At 41.1% G+C, this 21624-nt stretch overlaps 1 protein-coding gene across 6 annotated transcripts in view; it reads right to left on the minus strand.

The window, feature by feature from the left end:
* The window catches only part of NCOA7 (nuclear receptor coactivator 7), a 160974-nt gene that overhangs the window by 111980 nt on the left and 27370 nt on the right, over positions 1 to 21624 (minus strand). For 5 of the 6 annotated variants that reach the window (XM_044249430.1, XM_044249438.1, XM_044249452.1 and 2 more), the window contains exon 2: positions 15462 to 15574. In XM_044249430.1, coding sequence (XP_044105365.1) covers positions 15462 to 15514 — 53 coding nt within the window. In that variant the 5' untranslated portion in view covers positions 15515 to 15574. Of the gene's footprint in view, positions 1 to 15461; positions 15575 to 20769; positions 20939 to 21624 lie in introns of those variants that run through there. The other variant, XM_044249445.1, reaches the window with a different exon arrangement.

A 21624-nucleotide genomic window follows, 5' to 3' on the forward strand; every position in this document is an offset into this window, starting at 1 on the left:
GCTTTGTTAATGTCCCCATGACTTTACATAAGGGTCAGTCACCAAGCTGGCCTCTCCAGTGACCCCACCCCCCAACTCTGATGGACCATCCCCACTAACCAAGTAACATGCTTTACTTCTCTTCTCCTCCATCCTTATAAACTTCTCTTTCCTTGACTTCCACATCTCCCTCCCACCATGGCCCTAATTTTTGGCTTCCCTTCCTAGCCAAGTTCCCAGAAGAACTTGAGCCTGGAGCTCTGTGTCCATTCCCTTACTTCCCATTTGCATTACACTGTCTTCTCCCAATACGGCACTGAAACTTTTATTCAATCATCAATGACCTTCAAGTGGCCAAACCTAATATATACTCTTCAGTCCTCATTTTTTTTTTTTTTTAAGATTTTATTTATTTGACAGAGAGAAATCACAAGTAGGCAGAGAGGCAGGCAGAGAGAGAGAGGGGAGGAAGCAGGCTCCCTGCGGAGCAGAGAGCCCGATGCAGGGCTCCATCCCAGGACCCTGGGATCATGACCCGAGCCGAAGGCAGCGGCTTCAACCCACTGAGCCACCCAGGCGCCCCTTCAGTCCTCATTTTAATTTACCTCTCACTGCTTCCAAAATCTCTGATCGTTCTCTCTTTCTTGAAATGCTTGCTCTTTTCTCTTGGCTGCTGTGATTCCATCTCTTCTGGATTTCTTCCTACTAGACCACTAAATGCTGGAGTTATCAAGGTTCCCCATCCCTAAGTTCTGTTCTCTTTTCCCGTTATATTCTCTCTCTATATGGTCTCATCCACTCCCCTGCTTGCTGGGGCCAACAACTCCTCAACTTCTCCCTCAGCCTAGACCACTCTGTTTTCACTCTAGGCACATATACCCAAGTCACAGTTAGTGGTTCTACTGAGATGGCTCATAAGCATCTCAAAATTAACATGTCCAAACTTAAATTCTTGAAAAAAAAATGCTCAAAACTGTTATTTTTCTAGTTTTCCCATTTCATTTAATGGTATCTCCATTCCCCCAGCTGCTTAATCCAAATTCCCAAACATGGCGAACAAACACCTCCGTGACTTGTCACAGCACACGTCTCCACCGTTCTTGTGCTATCCTCCCTAAAGCACTCTGTTCCAGCCCTATTGGCTTTCCCGCAGACCCAGAAATCTGCCACGCCTCCCCCCCTCCCTTAAGGTCTTGGAATCTAAGTGTTTCCTCTAATTAGAACAGACTCCTTTCCTTTTTCCCCAGCCCTTCCCCTAAACACACAGATCATATGGCAAATCCTGCCCAATGCCAAGATCAGCTTAAATACCACTATTCTCTAGAGGTCTTCCTTGAATATCATTCCTATCTGAAGTAGATACTGCCCTTACAGTTCTTTCATAACATCCTGTTATTTTCCCTCATAGCAAACCCTGCAATTTCTAATGGCATACGCATTTGTATTTCCTTATTTCATGTCTTTGTGAAAAATAATCTCTGTAAGAACAAGACCCATGTTTATTGTGTTCACTGTTGCACACACTGGGCTTAACAGATGCAGGCACATAAGGTCTTTCAGAGATATAAGCAATGTTCAAGTTTCTCCCCTTAACACAAGAATCTATTTTAAATCCAAGGATAAACATTGTATGACTCAAAGTCTTACATTTGAGTAAGTCAAAGAACTGAGAGATGTCGTAAGTATCTACTTGCATCAGATAATATAAAAACCAATATGGTCATATACTCAAACTTAGAAAAAGGTTTTCCTGTGGATAAAAATAAACAGGAAGAAAGTCAAGATTATTTACATTAGGTTCATAACTCAATTAATTTTATAATTTTAAGTTTTCATTGATCTGTTAAGACAGTACAAACTGCACTTAAAGATTAGATATGTATTTATAATTAACTTATCTTTTTAAAAAATCCATATGTTCTTATAAAAGAAAAACTGTTAAATGTTTTTGCACTTTAAACCTATTTACTCTTATAAAAGAAAAATAACCTGAAATCCTGATTATATGTTCGGGCTACAGTTAGAAAAATTAAATTTCTCTCATTATGTAGTAAAAGTAGTCAATTTAGCAAAAAGAACCCCCCCACACACACTTTAAAAACAAAATGATGGAGCTACTGAAATGGATGACTCAGTCCCCAGTGACCTCACCAGCATCTGCTTCAATTACCTTATGAAATTGCAATAACCAAATTACCATTCAGCTTTCTGCTGTGCTAACAAAATTAATCTGAAATATCAAAATTCATCTGCTTTAAATTATATATCATACAACTTCTAAACCCAAGCCTCTACTGGCTCTAAACTGTGAAGAACACAAAATGCGGTTGTGATAATCAACACGAACATGGTCTCACAGACACAGGAGAAATGAATAAAATGATTAATGACTTGGCTCAAATCATCCTTGACGGTAATTTCATTTAAATCACGCCACCTATTCAGGATGGGAATCCATCAACTTTGCATCTATTCTGCTTTGTACAACAGATGTGTTCTTGAAAATGTATGTGCAAACCATATTTTAAATGCTGTAGAGTGATTCAGAAATATAATATGGTTTTGTTTTTTGGCTTTTCTTTTTTTTTTTAAGTATATAAGAATTTTTTTTTTTAAGATTTTATTTATTTATTTGACAGAGATCACAAGCAGGCAGAGAAGCAGGCAGAGAGAGAGGAGGAAGCAGGCTCCCTGCTGAGCAGAGAGCCCAATGTGGGACTCGATCCCAGGTCCCCGGGATCATGACCTGAGCTGAAGGCAGAGGCTTTAACCCACTGAGCCACCCAGGCGCCCCTAGAAAAGAATATTTGAAGCACGCTGCCCTCTGATTTAACTCTTCCCTAAGTTCACATGATTGTATTTTGGTCATCTAGGTTGTCAAGTATTCCTTAAATACACTAATGAAAACCATTTTAAAATATAGATGTAATCCATATTCTTGTTCTTTGGTGGTTCTATGTCTACTTCATACGCTATGCTCACACCTACACAATTCATGTCTCATGACTGTCAAGTTACATTTCTCACTTTAGAATAGGAGAGCCTCACCTCACAGTCATCTCTGATTCTTCTTCATGGGAAATTGGCTCTAGTAACAGAACTACTGAGAAAAGACCTCCTTTTTGCCGTCCACCAGTCTCTGCCTCAGCAGAAGCTAATTCCTTCTTGCTCTGGGAAAGGGACCCAGGGTTTCCCAGATCCAACTAACTCATCATGTCTTCTTACCCTACGAGACTTGGGTTCATGCTCTATGGTAGTGACACAACAAGTCTGCCTTATTTGGTGCTGAATCACACTGCAAATCATGGACTACAATGTTTCTGACTTGGTCCCCTTAAACTTGGCACGTTATCCTTTTCACCACCAACTTCATTTACATGTGAGAAGAAAAAAGCTAGAAAAAGTAGGCAGAGCTGTTGTGCCTTCACTGGTATATACATCACAAAAGGAGTCCAGAAAAAATTGGGGAATTAACCATGTGTTTATGCAAACTTTATTTGAAATGGTAAATGATAGGGAGAGGGTGGTTGGGTTATGGACACTGGGAGGGTTATGTGCTGTGGTGAGTGCTGTGAAGTGTGTAAACCTGGTGATTCACGGAGCTGTACCCCTGGGGCTAATAATACATTATTATGTTAATAAAAAATTAAAAATTAAAAAAAAAAAAAAAAGAAATGGCAAATGAAGGAAAAGGGAAGTAAAACGCAAGAACACATGACCCATGGCTCAAGTACCAAGCATCTCTACAACAGAAATGCCCAAGCAAGGAGAATTTCAGCTTGTTAGGGCCTCCAACTTTGAGTCTAAAGAGGAAATAAGAGGGCACTTCTTGCCACATCCCCAAATATACAGAGAAAGGTCAGGAGACTGGTGACTTTTTGTTGGTATGTGAAAACTTTCAAAGTTTCCTTGAATGACTAGAGACTCCTTATTTGTTCCAAAGCTCCTAAGAACAATTTTGCATTGAAAATCAGCAAATACCTGTTTAGTACATTAACACATTTAATGATCTAGATCAGCGAGTCTCACTTATATTTGCCTGGATAACTGATAAAGTTCTATGAGATTCCATTTAACATAGTTTACTGAAGAATTGGCATAATGATTAGAGGCATGAGCTAGGGGGTCTGGCACACCTGGGTTGAGTCCTGGATCTGCCACTTTGTAGTTATGTGACTTTGGGCAAATTCCACAATACCTATAACAAAGTTTAGCATCTTTATCTGTAATCAGGATGATAACAGGACCTACCTCATGGAGTAATTATGAGATTACATGAGTACACAAATGTGTCTGTTACACAGCAAATATTTAACAAATTTATCATTCACACTGAATTACCGTTAGATGCAGGGCATAAAGTTAGACCTTGTGCAGAATATAAAAATGAAAAAGAACCAATAATAAATAACAAAAAATAGGGCAGAGAAGCATTATGGGGACATCCAAAGACAGAATGTGTTAAGGGCCCCAAGAGGAGGCAGAATGAGGCCTTAGCAATGACCTCTGAGTCCAGTGGCAGGGAAGGGCACATCGAGTTGTGTGTGTGTTTGGGGGAACGGTTAAGAATTAAGTGAAATAGGAAAGGTGTCAAGGAGACAGTATGACAATTAGAGATGGGTTTGCCATCACTGTATACAGGAAGACAGTGACAGCAAAGTTCATCATACAAATAAAGCATAAGACATATAAAGAAAAATCCAAGTAAGACATAAAGACAGAAAGGCAGGAATGAGCCATACTGTGTGGAACCTCAAAATTTGAGAGAAGAATCTGGGAAGCAGAAGTGACATATCTGAACCTTGCCTCAGGAAGACTAATCTGGGAAGATGTGTGGGAAGATAACGCAATTAGCATTTAACTTATGAGGGTAGGAGGGGTTGACGACTGATGGAATTTTCAGGTAAGAGTTTCGGAGAAAAAGAAAACTTTCTACTAAAATCACCAATACCTGGAGTCCCGGCATGAGCTAGGAAGTTCCAGAGCTGTGAGCACAAAGTGTTTTTCTGGTTCTGAACTCCATTTTCTCACACTGAAGAGTCACTGTACCAGCAATAAGGAAAAGTTTTCAAAGGCATGTGCCAAACTCTTTCCAGCTGAGACAGTGCCAAGTTTCAGACAAACTCAAAAGTCAGTTCAGTTGAAGTCTTCCTCAACTGTCAGCAACAACATTAAAGAAGGAGGGAGACAGCTTCTATCATTTACTTTTCGAGTGCTTTAGCCTTATCTACGTCTACAGACTTGGGTCTTCACTGAAGGATCACTGAAGGACTGTGGTCAGCATGCTTATGGACAAGTTTCATGGGACATAAAAACTCCCTGAAAACGTACACCAAATGTATGCCTATGTATTTATTCTGACTTTTTCTCAATTATTCCTGTATTCCTCATTTAGGCAGCATGCTTTTATATTAAAATCCATTAGTGCTAATTTTTCATTGGCACTTACTCTAGAGATTTATATATTTATTTTAATTCAGTCAATCCTCCAACAATATCTTATGGTAGGTACTGTTATTATTCTCATTTTGGAGAAAACTATACCCTAGGCCCCAGAGCCATTAAGTAGATCTACAGAGGACAGACCTACAGGCAGACCATACACAAGTTCCCCAAGCTTCATGATCAAAACAGTTCCATTTGGTGGTTTTGTAAGGTTACAGTTTCATCAGGTCTCACTCCAAGATCTAGGACAATCTAGATCAGCCTGAGATTTCAAGCAGAAGGACATTTGCTTGTCACTGATCCTTGAAATCAGTTTTATAGGAAGCCATTATACTGCACTGGGAGAAAACATATTTATATAACAGGTACTTTATGTACAGCTGTCTTTGAAGAATTGGTTAACAGGTATTAGATGAACAATTTTCAAAGAAATTTGTTGTTCAGTGAAGAAAATAACCTCACTCCCAGTATACGAACCACTAAGGACTCCTCTAGAATAAGAAGTTCTTTTGATCGTGGCTCACAATAAAAAATAATTTTAAACTGTAACTCAAGACATACATACATATATACATTTAAAACAAAATTTTTGTGAAATACTATTTATTCTGACTACCTACAATGCATTCCAATCTTTTCTATTCAGTTTAGCTTTAGTCCAGACTAATCTATTCTGTTCCATCCCATTAGAAGAAATGCTGGTTCTTATCCACTAAATTGATTTCATGAAGCCCCAATGGGTTGTAACCTACAGACTGAAAAACAGTACACTACACGGAATTAAATCAAGTAACCCTGCGTGTTCTTTAAAAACAAAGCATGAGGGGCACCTGGGTGGCTCAGTGGGTTAAAGCCTCTGCTTTCGGCTCAGGTCATGGTCCCAGGGTTCTGGGATAGAGCCCCGCATCAGGTTCTCTGCTCAGCAGGGAGCCTGCTTCCCTTCCTCTCTCTGCCTGCCTCTCTGCCTACTTGTGATCTATCTGTCAAATAAATAAATAAAATCTTTAAAAAAAAAAAAAAAAGCACGAGTCTATCTGTAAAATGTCTAAATGTTTATAAACCTTTTAAAAAATCTGTAGAAAAAAAGTTAATGATTTCTTAAAAACATCAGCAGCTCCAACTTGACCATGGACATTTTCCTCATTAATGAGTGCCAGGCAATATGTAAATGTTCTCTTAAGTGCTGCTTGATCTGAACTCAGTAAAAAAAATACGAAGCATAAGCCTTAAATGACATTACAGCTCGTTTGAGAGTTTAATCAGCAATTAGTAATATTTTCAAATAAGGCACAAGCAACTTTTTAAAGGAAATGGTTTTAAAATATTCTCGATGTTTTTTTAAGAGTAGTAAAATTGCTGAGTATTAAAAAATTTGTGGTGATAAAAATTAAGCCTTGGGGTGCCTGGGTGGCTCAGTCAGTGAAGCCTCTGCCTTTGGCTCAGGTTATGATCACAGGGTCCTGGGATTAAGCTCGCATCCGGCCCCCGGCTTGGCGGGGGAGCCTGCTTCTTCTCTCTCGCGGCAGCTCATGCTCTCTCTCGCTCACTCTTTCTCTCTTTCAAATAAATAAATAAATCTTTTAAAAAATTGAGACTTAAACTATTTAGATCCTACACTAAAGAAGCCGTTTTAAATACTGTCTTTTAGTCAGTAAATAAAAATATTTAACACTTGCCACATGCCAACTGCTATTTATTTAAGGAGGCACATGGAATGAGCACTGACCTACTGGAGAATCCCACCCCTCCAGATGGCCCGTTCTGGGGAAGACTCAGTGCAAACCCATGAACAAGAGCTATGAAGATCATACACGGAAGCGTTCCTGGGCCATGCTATGGATCACAGCAGGCACTAATGGCAATGACAGTCTTCTTGGATGGTTCTAGAAATTGAAATCAAATACGCTTTCCAGTAAAACCAACTAAAACATTCTCCTTCCAAAGCCATGTACAATTTTTCCTACTTACGTTATGATGCCAATAACATGTTCTACTCCCTCTCTCAAAGTAAAAATTAATTCCTAATGCAACTGAAACCAAGATAGTATGAATCAAGAAAAATAATCAGAGATACGGACAAAGCAGACTGGGATTCAGGGCTCCCCTCGTCCATTTAAAGGGTAAGTGATGTGAGGCAAGTTATTTAACCTCCTGAACTACAGATGCGTCATGTGCATTTTTATCTACTCGGGCGATCACTGTGAGCATACAGGGAGAGAATGCACTGTGAGGATACAGGGAGAGAATGGAGGCATTTTGTAAAGGGCCAACAAATGCTATTATTAACTTTTATTAGAATCACAAGACATAGCGAAACTGAGAGAATAAAATATTCACCAAATATTAAGACAGTATAGCATTATAACATTTACCAAGCACTTAAACCCGTTCCGTATGCTTTTCATGTATCAGCTCAATGAAAACCTGTATTATGACTGAATATCTGAATCCAGCCACTCATAATAATAAAGTTTCTCCTCAAATCTCGGACATGCTAAGGTTCTTCTCTAATAGTCCTTGGCCAGCAGGAAAAAACAGTCTACACACTGTTACTTAAAGGAAGGGCAAGAGTTCACATCCCACCACTCCACCCATGTGGGATGTTCCTTCTTAGCACAGGCACACCACAAAGTGCAGCTTTTCCCGAGGGTTCAGAGACAGCTCTGTGAGGCTGGAGAGAGGGGGCCCTCGCTTATCCTCAGCAACACTGCAGACCAACCAGCAGGACCCGTCCAGTTGATCCCTGCCACGGGATCTGGGACTCTGTGCTTGCCCAAAAGGGCATTTTGGGGTTTTCTGACCAAACGTATTTCTGCATGCATTTCTATTATAGGCAACTACTCTTAAGAGGCAATCCCAGCGAGTAACGAGGGTCTCTGTAACGTAATCTTGACTTAGGTAGGTGGGCTACACAGACTACATGTTTCCTACTGCCTTAGTTGGTCAATACTCTGACATTAAACTTGACAAAACATAGTATGGGATGTTCCCACAAGCTATAAACAAGTGAGCTTTTTAAGAAGTCACTTAGAACTTGGGATGCACTTCTGCACATGAATTCACGATGAAGTGAATTAGCCTGTGCTCTACGGGCCCCCTTCTGCCATCACGTTGCCCCACTGCCATGGGCTGCGCTGCAGAGCATGAGCTGTGGTTGCATGAGGACAGAGGGGGGCTCTGATCCTGCGTCCCCCGCCTGCTGTCTCATCTCACTCAAGTTTCTCCAACGCACTCAAGTTTCTCCAACTCCAACTCCAACTCTGGAAGTCTAACTTCCGTAACAATCTAATCATATTTGGGTATGAAAATTTTTATAGATCAGATGCTTGGTATGAAGGTAAGGTGGACCAGTTCTCTCGAACTTTTTCACAGGAAAGCACACACAGAAGAGGGCAATACACTCTACTCGGGATAAGATGCTACTCCTGGCTAAAGGTGACCAGCCTATGTGGTCCTACCTGGCCACTCTTAAGGGCTGAGGAGTCGGGTGTCCCCAGCTTGCACACCCAAGATGCGAGAGTGTGCCAAATCCCGGTGGTGAGGCTCTGAGGACCAGTTACTATACATAAAGTGGCCTGGTGTGGGGGCATCAGGTCACTGACAATTTCACTCCATCGGCCTGGGTGCCTACTACAAAATAGAAGCATGCTTTAGAAGTCTCAAAGCCCTTTGGACTATGTAGTTCCAATTTATGCTATTCCAGAGCCTGGCTGTGCTCTAACAATGTATCTTTGGGAAACTACTGATTCCGCTCTGGACTGCTGAGATCACTCCTGCCTCCCTGATCTGAACCACAGGAGCAGCTCATGGAATGGGAGTAGGGTACCAAGATGAAGATTTTTAGACGAAGGTGCAGGTAAGCACAGAAGCCAAGGTCACAAGTGGCTGAGCACGCACTGGGCCAAGCACTCTGGATATGTTACCTTCGTCCTCACGGCACCATGGTTTGGTTTTGTTTGAATGGGAGAACCCCACAACTGACTCTGTATATTTAATAAAAAGGCTAATCAGTGGGTTCAAGTATCAGCCTCTAGGTCCTCCTGTCTGAAGAAGGGGCCAAACCTCAAATAGTGCGTGTAAGGGTCCAGACCGGGTCGACTCAGGTCCTCCATGCTCTGTCCAATTTGGACTTCATCACCTTGGGAAGGTTGGGAGGCGTCCTTCTTCAAAGCCATGTTGTTAGTAGGCTATTATTAGCCACACTTAACAAGAAATCCAGGGTGAAATTTGGAAAACTTGGCCAAGGTCATACACGGGGAGTGCTTTTCAAACACAAGGAGCTCTGCTGGCCGGTCAGAGGTTTAAGGATGAAGAACTACCAGGGAGGAGGCTGGGGATGGAAGTGGGGGGTGTCAGAGGAGTGAGGATCGGAGCCAAGACGTGTTCTACAGTTTGCAACCATCAGAGTCTGGGATGAGAGGGTGAGGCAGAGAGAAGAGCGTCACCCCCTCCACGCTGCAGGCTATGGCTCGGCCGTGGCATGGGGAAGAAGAGAGCGGGGGTAGCAGCGGGTCGGCTCTTCCAGATAACCAGGAAGCAGCGGCCAGAGGGACTCATACAAACCTAACAGAGTCTACTGCTGAGCCTCTACCACTCAGTGTCTATGTACAGGCCCCATCAGACCTCAGCAGAGGGGAAAAGTCAATCTCCCACAAAACAGCACTTTAGGTCCACTGAAAATATATTTTTGATATCCTACCTTAACCCTCAATCCTGAATGCTCTGTTTTTTAAAAAATGTTCAAACACACAAAGAACATAAAGAGACCTGCACAAAAAAACACCAAATGGGTTCTAAATTCTGCAAAACCCATATAATGTCAAAGTGTGGAAGAAATAGTGTTTGGCAATACTGAAAAAAAAAAAAATGCATTCTAACTATAAGAGGAAGGAGGGGGAGCAGGGGCCATAATGAATAATGAGCACTGCAGAGAACAACACAGGGAGTACAATCTGCTTTAATAACTCAGTTTTTCATTTAGTTGCAAGACCTGTCAACTATCAAGGAATTAATTCACATATATAATACACTTATTCTGTATACACAAATTCTTTGCAAGAGCATGGGGAAAGGTGTCATGAATCATTCAATCTGGAACAGACAACTGGTATAAAACAACACCAAAGATCCTGAAAACAAGGTGGGCCAGGCCAGGAGATCCCAAAAACTCTTAAGCATTTCTGCAAAATAAATCTATCTAGTAGTAAAGCTAATTCACCCTTCCATTTAGAGTTACATCAGCATATTTCAAGATAATTATAAGAAAGGAAGTATTGGGGGATGCCTGGGTGGCTCAGTTGGTTGGACGACTGCCTTCAGCTCAGGGCGTGATCCTGGAGTCCCGGGATCGAGTCCCACATCAGGCTCCCAGCTCCATGGGGAGTCTGCTTCGCTCTCTGACCTTCTCCTCGCTCATGCTCTCTCTCACTGTCTCTCTCTCTCAAATAAATAAATAAAATCTTTAAAAAAAAAAAAAGAAAGGAAGTATTGGGTGATCCTCAAATCGCTAATTTCAATCCAAAAATTATTAAAATGGGCTCTTTTAAACTTAACTTTGCTTCGGTGTTAAATTCAGAGAGAGGGAGAAGAACCTCAGCAAAGGAGGTAGATAAAGGATTATTTACCAAACATGTGAAGCATACAATGTTCACAAAACCACATGGTAAAAAACAGTACACCGAAGAAACAGAGGCTATTTAATGACATGGAAGGAAAAAAGGATGAAGAGAGGGGGAACCGAGTTTAAAAGCAATTTTTGGGGACGCCTGAGTGGCTCAGTTGGTTAAGCAGCTGCCTTCGGCTCAGGTCATGATCCCAGCGTCCTGGGATCGAGTCCCACATCGGGCTCCTTGCTCGGCAGGGAGCCTGCTTCTCCCTCTGCCTCTGCCTGCCTCTCTGTCTGCCTGTGCTCGCTCTCTCTCCCTCTCTCTCTGACAAATAAATAAATAAAATCTTTAAAAAAAAAAAAAGCAATTTTTGGGGTTTCAGATACATATTATGGTAACAGGTAGAAATAAGGACAAATCTTTTGATCTCCTCTGCAGACCAGTAGAGATTTACGTAAGGTGGTGTGATTTTATCAGGTCAGCCTTACCCTTGGTCTGACTCGACATTCTGCTGAGGCAATCTTGCTTGGACTGCCCTTATGCACACTGCTCCAGGGAAATCAGCCCTGTGCTGTCAGAAACTGACTTTCAAGTAGGTCCTGTTGGTCATTCCATATTATGGTAATTCCACCATTTAGTCAGAAAGCATTTGCAAAGAGTATTAGCATTGGTTGCCCCTTTTCTGATACTGGAGGGTTTTCTGGTTTCCCTTTTGCTTTTAATAGCTTGACCATTTTTGACCACCAATGCACGGTAACAACTAAACTACAGATTTGTCTGTTCTCTCTCTCCATCTCTCAGTTCCTATAACTAATCCTGTTAGCATGCTGTTGGAACAGCATCACTGATGTTTGTTCTTGGTCTGTTATCCTTATGCTTGTAAGGTCATACTGAATTTTTGGATGTTTTTCTTTTCATTGTTAGAATACTTGTCGCAAGAGGTCAAGGCAAGCATGACAATTAAATTTTGCATTTCTGAGCTGAAAAAAAAAATGGTGCTGTTCTTCATTCTCTGTTGAAGGGGTTCCCCTTATTCTACATCTTAGTAACTAGAGGGATTAACTTTGAGCAGGTTTTGAACCACCCATCACCCTTCCTTTTGGAATCAGTGTGCATTCAAGGTGAGAAGGCACTGAAGCTTTCCAAATCACTATCTAGGGCATCTATAAGCAGAAAGGAAAGAAAACATGTTGACCGAAACTTCTATCTCATATAAAAATTATTTCAAAACAGATGACTGACAAGTATAAAACACAGTATTATAAAACCTGTAGAAGAAAAAAAAAAAAAGCCAATCTTTAGGACCTACAGCTGGGTAAAGCAGTAGAGTTGAAGGCAAAAGCATAATCCATAAAAGGAAACACTAATAAACTGAATCGTATCAAAAGTAAAAACTTGTGCTCTTGCAACAGATGCTGCTAAGAGGAGGAAAACAAAAGCTACAGACTGGGAGAAAAGAGCTACAAACCCTCCATCAAAGGACTAGTATCTAGAGTGCATGAAGAACTCAAAAAACTCAACAGTAAGAAAATAGGTAAGACATGAAAAGGCACTGCTCTGCAGCTAGATAGGCAACTAATAAACACATGAAAACATGAAAAGATGTTCAGATGTATAAACTATACATTTATCAGAATGACTAAAAATAAGAGTAATAATACCAAATGCTGATGAGGATATGGAGAAACTGGGTCATTTATGCAATGCTAATAGGAAGGCATTATCAAGTGGTACAGCCACTCTGGAAAAGGGGATGGCACTTTCTTGCAAAATTAAATATGCCCTTACCATCTGACCCAGCAATCCCACTCCTGAGCATTTATCCAAGAAAAATTAACTTGCACCCAAATGATCCTAGTGGCTTGATCTGTAATAGCTCTAAATTGGATATAACCCAAATGTCCTTCAATAGGCAAATACTTGAAAATTGTGATATAGGCACACCATGGAATACTACTCAGCAATAAACAGGAACAGACTGTTGATACATGCGACATTTTAAACAGATCTCAAGTGCTATGATCTGAATGTTGTGTACCCTCAAAATTCACATGTTCAAACCTAATGCCAAATGTGATGGTGTTGGGAGGTGGAGCCTTTGGGGGCGAGTAAGTCATGAGGGTGGGGTCTTCATGGATGAGATAAGTGCCCTTATAAAAAGAGGTATGAGAAAGCTCCTTGCCCCTTCTGCCATGTGAGGTTAGAGGGAGAAGACAGCCTTAGATGACCCAGGAAGCAGCCTCTCAGCACAGAACATGGACAATGGCCTTGGACTTGCAACCTCCAGAACTCTGAGAAATACATTTCTGTTGTTTATCAGCCACCAGGTCTATGGTGTTTTGTTACAGCAGTCTGAGTGGTCTAAACACAAGGGAACTGCACTAAGTGAAAAAAAATCTCATCTCAGAAGGTTACATATCATAGGATTCCATGTCTGTAATATTTCTGTAATGACACATTACAGAGACTAAGAACAGATTGGCGGCTGTCGGGGGTAGCAAGCAGAGGGAAGGAAGTGAATGCCACTACAGGAGGGTAGCCCAAGATACCTGTCTGATCTGTATCTCGATCTTGATATGGTCACACAACTCTGTACATGTGATTACACAGAACTAGATACACACAAATACACAATGAATGCTTGTAACCCTGGTGAAATCTGAGTAAGGTCAGTGGATTGCATCCATGTCAACTTCTTAGTGGCCATATTACAGGACAGTTACATAAGGGGCTTCCATTGTGGGAAACTGGATGAAGGGTGCGGGGTAGCTCTCTGTAATATGTCTTACAACTCTATGTGATCTATAACTATCTCAAAATAAAGTGTTTTTAAACATCACTGTATGGTCCCTATTTATTCTAAGTGCCTTCTGTCTAATGTTCCACCCATTACATGCCTGATTTCTTTCTTCCCCAATCTTGCTACTCTGTAGTCATAATAGTGCAAAACACCACACTACAAGAAGTCGTTTAACTCTTGCTTTCCAAAAACTCTTACTCACAGTTTACTATTACTCACTGGGGCACGCCAATATTTGAATATTGACTTTTATGCTCCATGAAATGAACCAAATGCTTTCTGGGTCTTAGTTACCTCACTGGTAAAATAGGGAGAAATGTAGGTTAGGTTATTGTGAGATAAATAAAATAATAAGTGAAGAACTTTACACATAGTAGTTCCTTAAAAGTTTATTTCCTTCCTTTTCCTATTAATAATCTAAAACCTAGCTTTATTTCTAAATAAAAAAAAAAATCAACAAAAATTTTTGGTTTTCAGTTTCAAAGGCTTACATTTGGAAAACAAGAAAAGTGTCTTTTTTTTTTCCTTGGTGGGGCCTTGTTTTTTATTGACATAAATCTGACATATAATATATATACAACATACTGATTTTTTAAAATTATGCTGTTAGCCACTGCACAGTACATCATTAGATTTTGATGTAATGTTCAATGACTCATCAGTTATGCGTAACACCCAGGGATCGTCACAACACGCACCCTCCTCAATACCCATCACCCTGCCCCATCCCCCTATCCCCCTCCCCTCTGAATTCCTCAGTTTGTTTCCCAGAGTCCATAGTCTCTCATGGTCCATCACCCTCTCTGATTTCTCCCCCTTCAGATTTAAACCCCTTGCCCTATGGTCCCCCGTGTTACTGCTTATGTTCCACATATGAGTGAAACCATATGATAATTGCATCTTTTAACAAGCACAGACTGGGAATGTGGTGAGGCTGAATTCAGTTCTTAAGAAATGATTCGATTTAGGAGACCATAATGATAATTTTAAGCCTATGTGTTCTCACTTTGAGTTTGAAACCATTCTATCAAAATGGTAAATGTTTTAGCATGTCAAGCACTTTATTGTGATGAGTAGTTGCCCATTATACGGCTAAATCTGTGGAGAGTAACTGATCATCTACAGATTATATCTATTCACAAACCAAGAACTGTGGGCATGTTGCATGAGTTCAGCATTAGTAATGACATGAACTCCAATGGCAGAATTTCATTTATTCCACCTAACTACAAAAATACTTTTCAGGAACGGACTTCCAACAAGATAATAAGCTTTAAATATGTCATAGACTTTTAGTTATAGCTAAACCAAGTAAGCTACTAGAGCAGCAGAAATGAAGCATAGCATCTAAGATTTCATGTAGGTTGCTAAATGCAGGGTCCCAAGCAACATGCAGCTCAGTGCGTAATGACCGGCCCGGGATAACCATCAAATATGAAAAGACAAGCACCGAATGTTCTTCCTCTACTGCAAGCAAGAAAAAAGATGAAAACAAAGTACACGTAACTCTTATTGGACACCTGTTTTCTTTACAAATGCTCACCAAACACAGACTGCCAACTTACACTTGAGGACAAAGTTCCTCCTCAATCATTTAAATATTGATGATAATTTTGCAAAGCAACGCTTACCGCGCAAAATAACTTTGTTTCCGTTCCTTCTTCTCTTCCTTGGTATCCATCATACACAATCACAACGCGAAGTATTTGGAGAAGTCCTTCTTTTTTATCAGTGAGTCATAACCCTGTAATAAAAAAACAACAAAGTGACTGTAAATTATGAAATTTATAATAGCCGAGATGAAGAATAAAGCAGAGTGGAACTACATGGCCCGCCACAAACGGAAGATAAATTTGAACCAGTAAACGAGGTCACACGAAATGCAAATGTTCACAGTGTGGGGGGATTAAAACCTACCATCAGGATCCATCCTGATGGATCCTTTTAGTTTAGTGTTAAACTAAAAGGTAGCTGGAAAAGAAAACTGAAGTATTTTCCTCACAATTAACAATTACTTCAAAATGTGCTAAAATGAAAATCACTGATTTTTGAATATTTTAGGCTACCTATGCAGAAGAGCTAATTTTTTTAAAAAATTTATGAACTCATAATCACTTTATAGGTAATTGATCATGTATAGGTCTCATACATAATTATGAAAAATAGATCACTTAGGTGTTTTACAAGAATGTTCTTTCTTTAAAAATAACATCAGTGTCCCGTTTTATTTTCGGGAACATGCCAGTGACTACATCCCACATGAGCAAATGAGGAAATGAAAGTACAAAGCCTCCGGAAACTCTTCTTCAAAACGGCTTTATGCTTGTCTCTGCCTCTCCCTCTCCCCACACTGCTACCCTCACCTAGGCTTCCCAGGAACACCTTAAACCTGTAATAAAAGATTGTCGCCAGATCAACCTTCCTTAAATACCACTTTCATCATGCTACAGCCCTGCTCAAAAATTTCCAATGTTGGGGCACCTGGGTGGCTCAGTAGGTTGGGCCACTGCCTTCGGCTCAGGTCATGATCTCAGGGTCCTGGGATTGAGTCCCACGTCGGGCTCTCTGCTCGGCAGGGAGCCTGCTTCCTTCCCTCTCTCTCTCTGCCTGCCTCTCTGCCTACTTGTGATCTCTCTCTCTCTCTCTCTCTCTGTCAAATAAATAAATAAATTTAAAAATCTTAAAAAAAAAATTTCCAATGTCTACTTTCTACCTGATTCACTAACCTAAATTTGCTGCAAAGCATTAACCTTCCCTAAAATCTATCCTCTCATTCTGAGGAGTAAAAAAGTAAAAGCAAAGAACGTTCATCAATCAAAACTATTTGCTAATTCAATTCAATGAATTATTCTTTTTTTAAAGACTTTAAAGCAATTGCTATACCCAGTGTGGGGCTCAAGTCCCCAACCCCAAGGTCAAGAGCCACATGCTCTACTAAGCCAGCCAAGTGCCCCTTCGAAGAACAATTTAATTCACAATACACATTCCATGGAAGGTACTGTGTGACCAGTATCAAAGGCCAAAGATAAATAACCCATGATATTTGCCCTAACAGAGTTTACTGCCTTACAAGGGAGATGCTTTGGGTTTCAGAGCATGGGATACTGACCACTATGGAGGAGACACCGGTGCCAGGAGCATCCAAAGCAATCACTCTCAGCCTCATGCATGGCCCACCCCCTTGATTCCCCGTGCACACCAAGATTGCAAGGATGAGTATGGATCTCCTACTAAGGGTACGGGGAAGCAGGTCTAGCATGAACAACACAAGAAGAACAGTACTTCTCTGCTGCTCCAGGATTAAATGTGAAGCAGGGCAATGGTGGGGGTGGGGATGAAGACAGAGTCAGGATTAGGGGCATGGCCGGCCGTTTATGTCCCACTGAAGAGCTTGATCTTAATCCTAGCTATGCATTATGTGCCACATGCCCCTTCGCGGCTCCTACCTCAGACATCACTAACTAAGCAAGAGTGCCTCACTTGCTACAGATGTTACTGAATTGATCAACAGGAGATCAGATCAATTTTCTCATCCCTGATGTACATGGAAGGAAATAACCAAAGTGTTTTACACGAAGGATTGTGATACACCCACACTAAGGATGGACTTGAGAGGGCTGAGTGAGCGTGAAATAGATCTGTTAGGAAGAAACTACAGTAAAACTAGTTCAGAGAGGAGGGTCTACATTTAGGCAGCAGCACCCAACACAGAAAGAGGGGGGATGCACTCAAAAAATACTCAGGAGGCCAATGAGTCAAGGTCTGGTGACTCATTCAGTGTGGACAACATCAGAAAGGCAAGATGAAGAATGCCCTCCAAGCTTCTGCCACAGGGGCTGGGTAGACAGTGACACCACAGGCAGAAGAACACCATCAACATAAAGGGGCAAACCGGGTATGGATCAGGGCATAGAAACAGATAAAAGAACAGGTTTTAGACACATTGCCTTCAAGGTGCCCATAGGATAGTCAGCTAGAGACACTCATCAGATATTTGATTGCCTTTAAAGCATAAGAGCATGGTGAGGGCTAGGGCAAAAAGTTTAGAAATTATCAGTATATGGTTGTGGTTAAGTCAGAAAAAAAAAAAAAAAGAAAGAAAGAAAAGAAAAGCAAACAAGCAAGAAGCAAAAATACAGTAACACCCTGCAAACATGACAGCTATGCACAAAGCCTTCCATGGAAACAAAGGATCACAGTCTGAAGTGACGGCTTGACCTCCAAGTCCCTGACGTGCCTGATGTGTCTTTCTCAAAGACTTTATCACACAATAGGGAAAATAAGATATGTGCAAAACACTAAAATGTGAGATGGTAACTCAGAGTCGTCCAAAGACAAATAGAGAAGACACAAAGTTCACTTTGGATCAAGGTGATGACCTAAGTCTTTAAGGGCAGTGAGAATTTCAATAGGTAAAAAGGAGAGAGAGAAAATTCCAGAAAAACGGATCAGTTGGGTGTAGGTACAGACAGAAAAAGAACAAGAACGTTCAGACAAGGACAGACTGGCTACCAGGTAAGAAAAGCAAACCAATCATAATGCCTGCCTACGTAGAAGTTATTTACTTCAACATATTAGCCACATGTTATCTCTTTTAATCCTTATAACCACACTGTAAGTTCAGTATCCTTATTTCCACTAAATGGAGTTTGAGAGATCCTAATTTCCCTAGTTCCACAGCACCAGCTGTGGTGGAGAAATGATTTAAATCCAGTTTGGTGCATGCTTCGATGCCTTTCAATAACCTTTGGAATCAGAAATACTTGGAAATGAGTGAGAAAAAGCAGTCTAGAATCAACAGCACCCAATGCCTCAGCAAAGTCTGCAGGTCAGAGCAAATGTAGCTGCGTGTCGGGGGAAGGCGCCACCCTCCCACAGGACGGCACCAGGAGAGGGGTAGGGGTAGAAGCCAAGCCTCAAGGAACGAGCATTCATTCAAGAAGCTAGGTGATGTTACTGGGTATTTACCTTAAAGATACAAATGTAGTGATCCAAAGGGGCATGTGCACCCGAATGTTTATAGCAGCAATGTCCACAATAGCCAAACTATGGAAAGAACCTAGATGTCCATCAACAGATGAATGGATAAAGAAGAAGATGTGGTGTGTATATATATATAATGGAATACTATGCAGCTATTAAAAGAAATGAAATTTTGCCATTTGCAATGATGGGAATCGAACTAGAGGGTATTATTCTGAGTGAAATAAGTCAGAGAAAAACAATTATCATATGATCTCCCTGATATGAGGAATTTGAGAGGCAGGGCGGAGGGCTGTTGGGGGTAGGGAAAGAAAAAATGAAACAGGATGGGATTGGGAGGGAGATAACCATAAGAGACTCTTCATCTCATAAAACAAACTAAGGGTTGCTGGGGTGGGCGGCAGGAAGAGAGTGGTGGGTTATGGACAGTGGGGAGGGTATGTGCTATGGGGAGTGTTGTGCAGTGTGTAAACCTGATGATTCACAGACCTGTACCCCTGGGACAAATAATACATTGTATGTTAATTAAAAGAAGAAGAAGAAGCTGGGTGATGAAAGAAAGAAGACAAGACAGTGGTGTCCAGATCTCCCAAGCTCAGTCTCACACTGTGGCCGGAACCCAGTGGGGTCCCTTCAACATCACCCTCCCCCGCACTGACTCCACACCATAATCCTTACTCTTTCTTCAAGCTTCAGGTGACTTGACTACACTCCTCCATTTGACCAGATCTAGCACAAGGCCCAGTTCCGCTCTAAAGCCTTCCCTGACCACTGGGGTGCTCTCCTCTCTCTGACTCGGGAGCTTATTTCAACGTGAAGCACTTAGTCATTCGCTGCGTGACCATGCTGCTTCTCTTAGCCCCCTCGGCCACAAACAAAGTGCCTTCGGGTCCAACAAAACCCACCATGTTTCACCATTTCCTTTTATATCCCTAAATACCTAACACAGAACTAGGCAGTAAACCTACATAAAAGCTAAGGGAGGAATTAATCCAGGTTGGGGAGAGGTCGATTATAAGGCAGATTGATATAAATCCAAGAATCCTGCCCCCCACTACCAACAATTCAGAATTACTTGGAGGCAAATAAATAAAACGGGGGCGAGGGATAGATGCAAACAGGTCTCTCTCTCTGACTCCAGAAAAGAGGAGAATCCCTGCCCTGGGCCAGGTGGTTTATTTTAAAGTTCCTCTCCGGCATGCCACCATATGTGATGATCCCTGTTTATTAGATTTCTCCTCATGAATAAAAATGAAGTCATAACAATGTAATTGGAAAATTTTTATATTGCAAGCTGAGCCAGAAACTAATATTTGGTTCTAGTGGAAAAATATTGACAAGAAGAAGCACAAGAGAGAACGATTAAATGATCCAAGAATGGACATCTGGTGCCGCTGAGTCTGTTTAGAATTTGGAAGCTTTTTTTTTTTTTTAAAGTATTCTCTTTGATAAACAAAAAATATACTCATCTTTGATTTCTTTTAAATGTCTGGGGATTTTTGTATTCCTTAAACAAGACATATGCAGCCCTTTCAGGTCCAGACACACCAACAGATTAACCCGGAAGAAGCAGCAAAGGATGCTATAAAAATGATTTGCACGGAGCACCGTAGAGCAGCCTTCATGCTTCACCGAAGAACCAGAGCTCCTTAAATCAATCTCTAATGGGAACTACATTTTCCATTATAAGTGGTCCTAATGGGCTTCTTAAAAGCCCTTCTTTCATTTAATGTTGATTTTTCTTCACATCAATAAACTCTAGGCTCATCCAAACACTGAATTACAAGAGTCTCCTGCATTTATGGCACATAACAGACCAAAAAGAATTTCGTGAGGTAAGCACAAGATGAATCTTCTATCTAAATAGTTCTTTTTGTGATCTGAAATCAGGATGGTCCATTTCAACCCCAAATCCTTTCATTATGCAAATAAAAAGGGCACCTACAAAATCCTTACCTTGTAAGCGCTGTGTTGAAGACAAAATATTTGCTGTTATTACCTGCAAAGTATTCCCTGTTTGAGACCATGGCACCACTCAAAAAGAATTTAAGCACTGAGCGACAGGAGACTCCTGGAGTACATCAAACCAGCGTGGACCCATGCAACCCAGGGTGGCTTTCTGGCTCCGAATCTAACACCCTGCTGTTCCTTGCATGTTCAGGTATAACCAGTCGGAACTAGAAAAACACCAGTGTACCTATGATGTCCATCAACTGTTTTCCCCACAACATGTTTCCTATTATACACATGAAATAATGACGAAAACATGCTTTGAGGCTTGGTCACACTATGTTTGGCCCCTCGGGGGACAGACCAAACTGTACCTTTCTATGCCTAGCCTGTTTTCGCAAGAACAAGTGATTTGTGTCATTGGTAGAAGTTTTCGACTCAGGAAACAATGACTGTGTGGCTTTTATAATTTCATCAATAAAAGAGAGAGGAGGAAAAAAAAAGAATACTTATACTTCTACAGAAATAGAAGAGGTGTTCAGTGTTTCTCTAAGCCACAGTCATCTAAACAAAGGAAGGATATTTAAATTTCAGCATTAACCAAGGTCTGAATTTGAATACTTTAACAAGAAACCTGGGAAGATAGACATAGCAACAGATAGGAAAGGCCGCCACAAACATGTAAGCGGAGCAACCAAGGGATAATGCCCCCAAGTAGACAAATGTGTGTCACAAAACCAAAACAACAGAAAACAGAAGGTAGAACAGAACCAAGAGCTAAAAAGTTACGTCTGAATCAAGGTGATGATCAAGGACAGGCCAATGGTCTCGGCTACTTGGGAAAATGGGGCAAAGCCAGTG

This window comes from Neovison vison, chromosome 1 (genome assembly GCF_020171115.1).
Source record: "Neovison vison isolate M4711 chromosome 1, ASM_NN_V1, whole genome shotgun sequence".
Lineage (NCBI taxonomy): Eukaryota > Metazoa > Chordata > Mammalia > Carnivora > Mustelidae > Neogale > Neogale vison.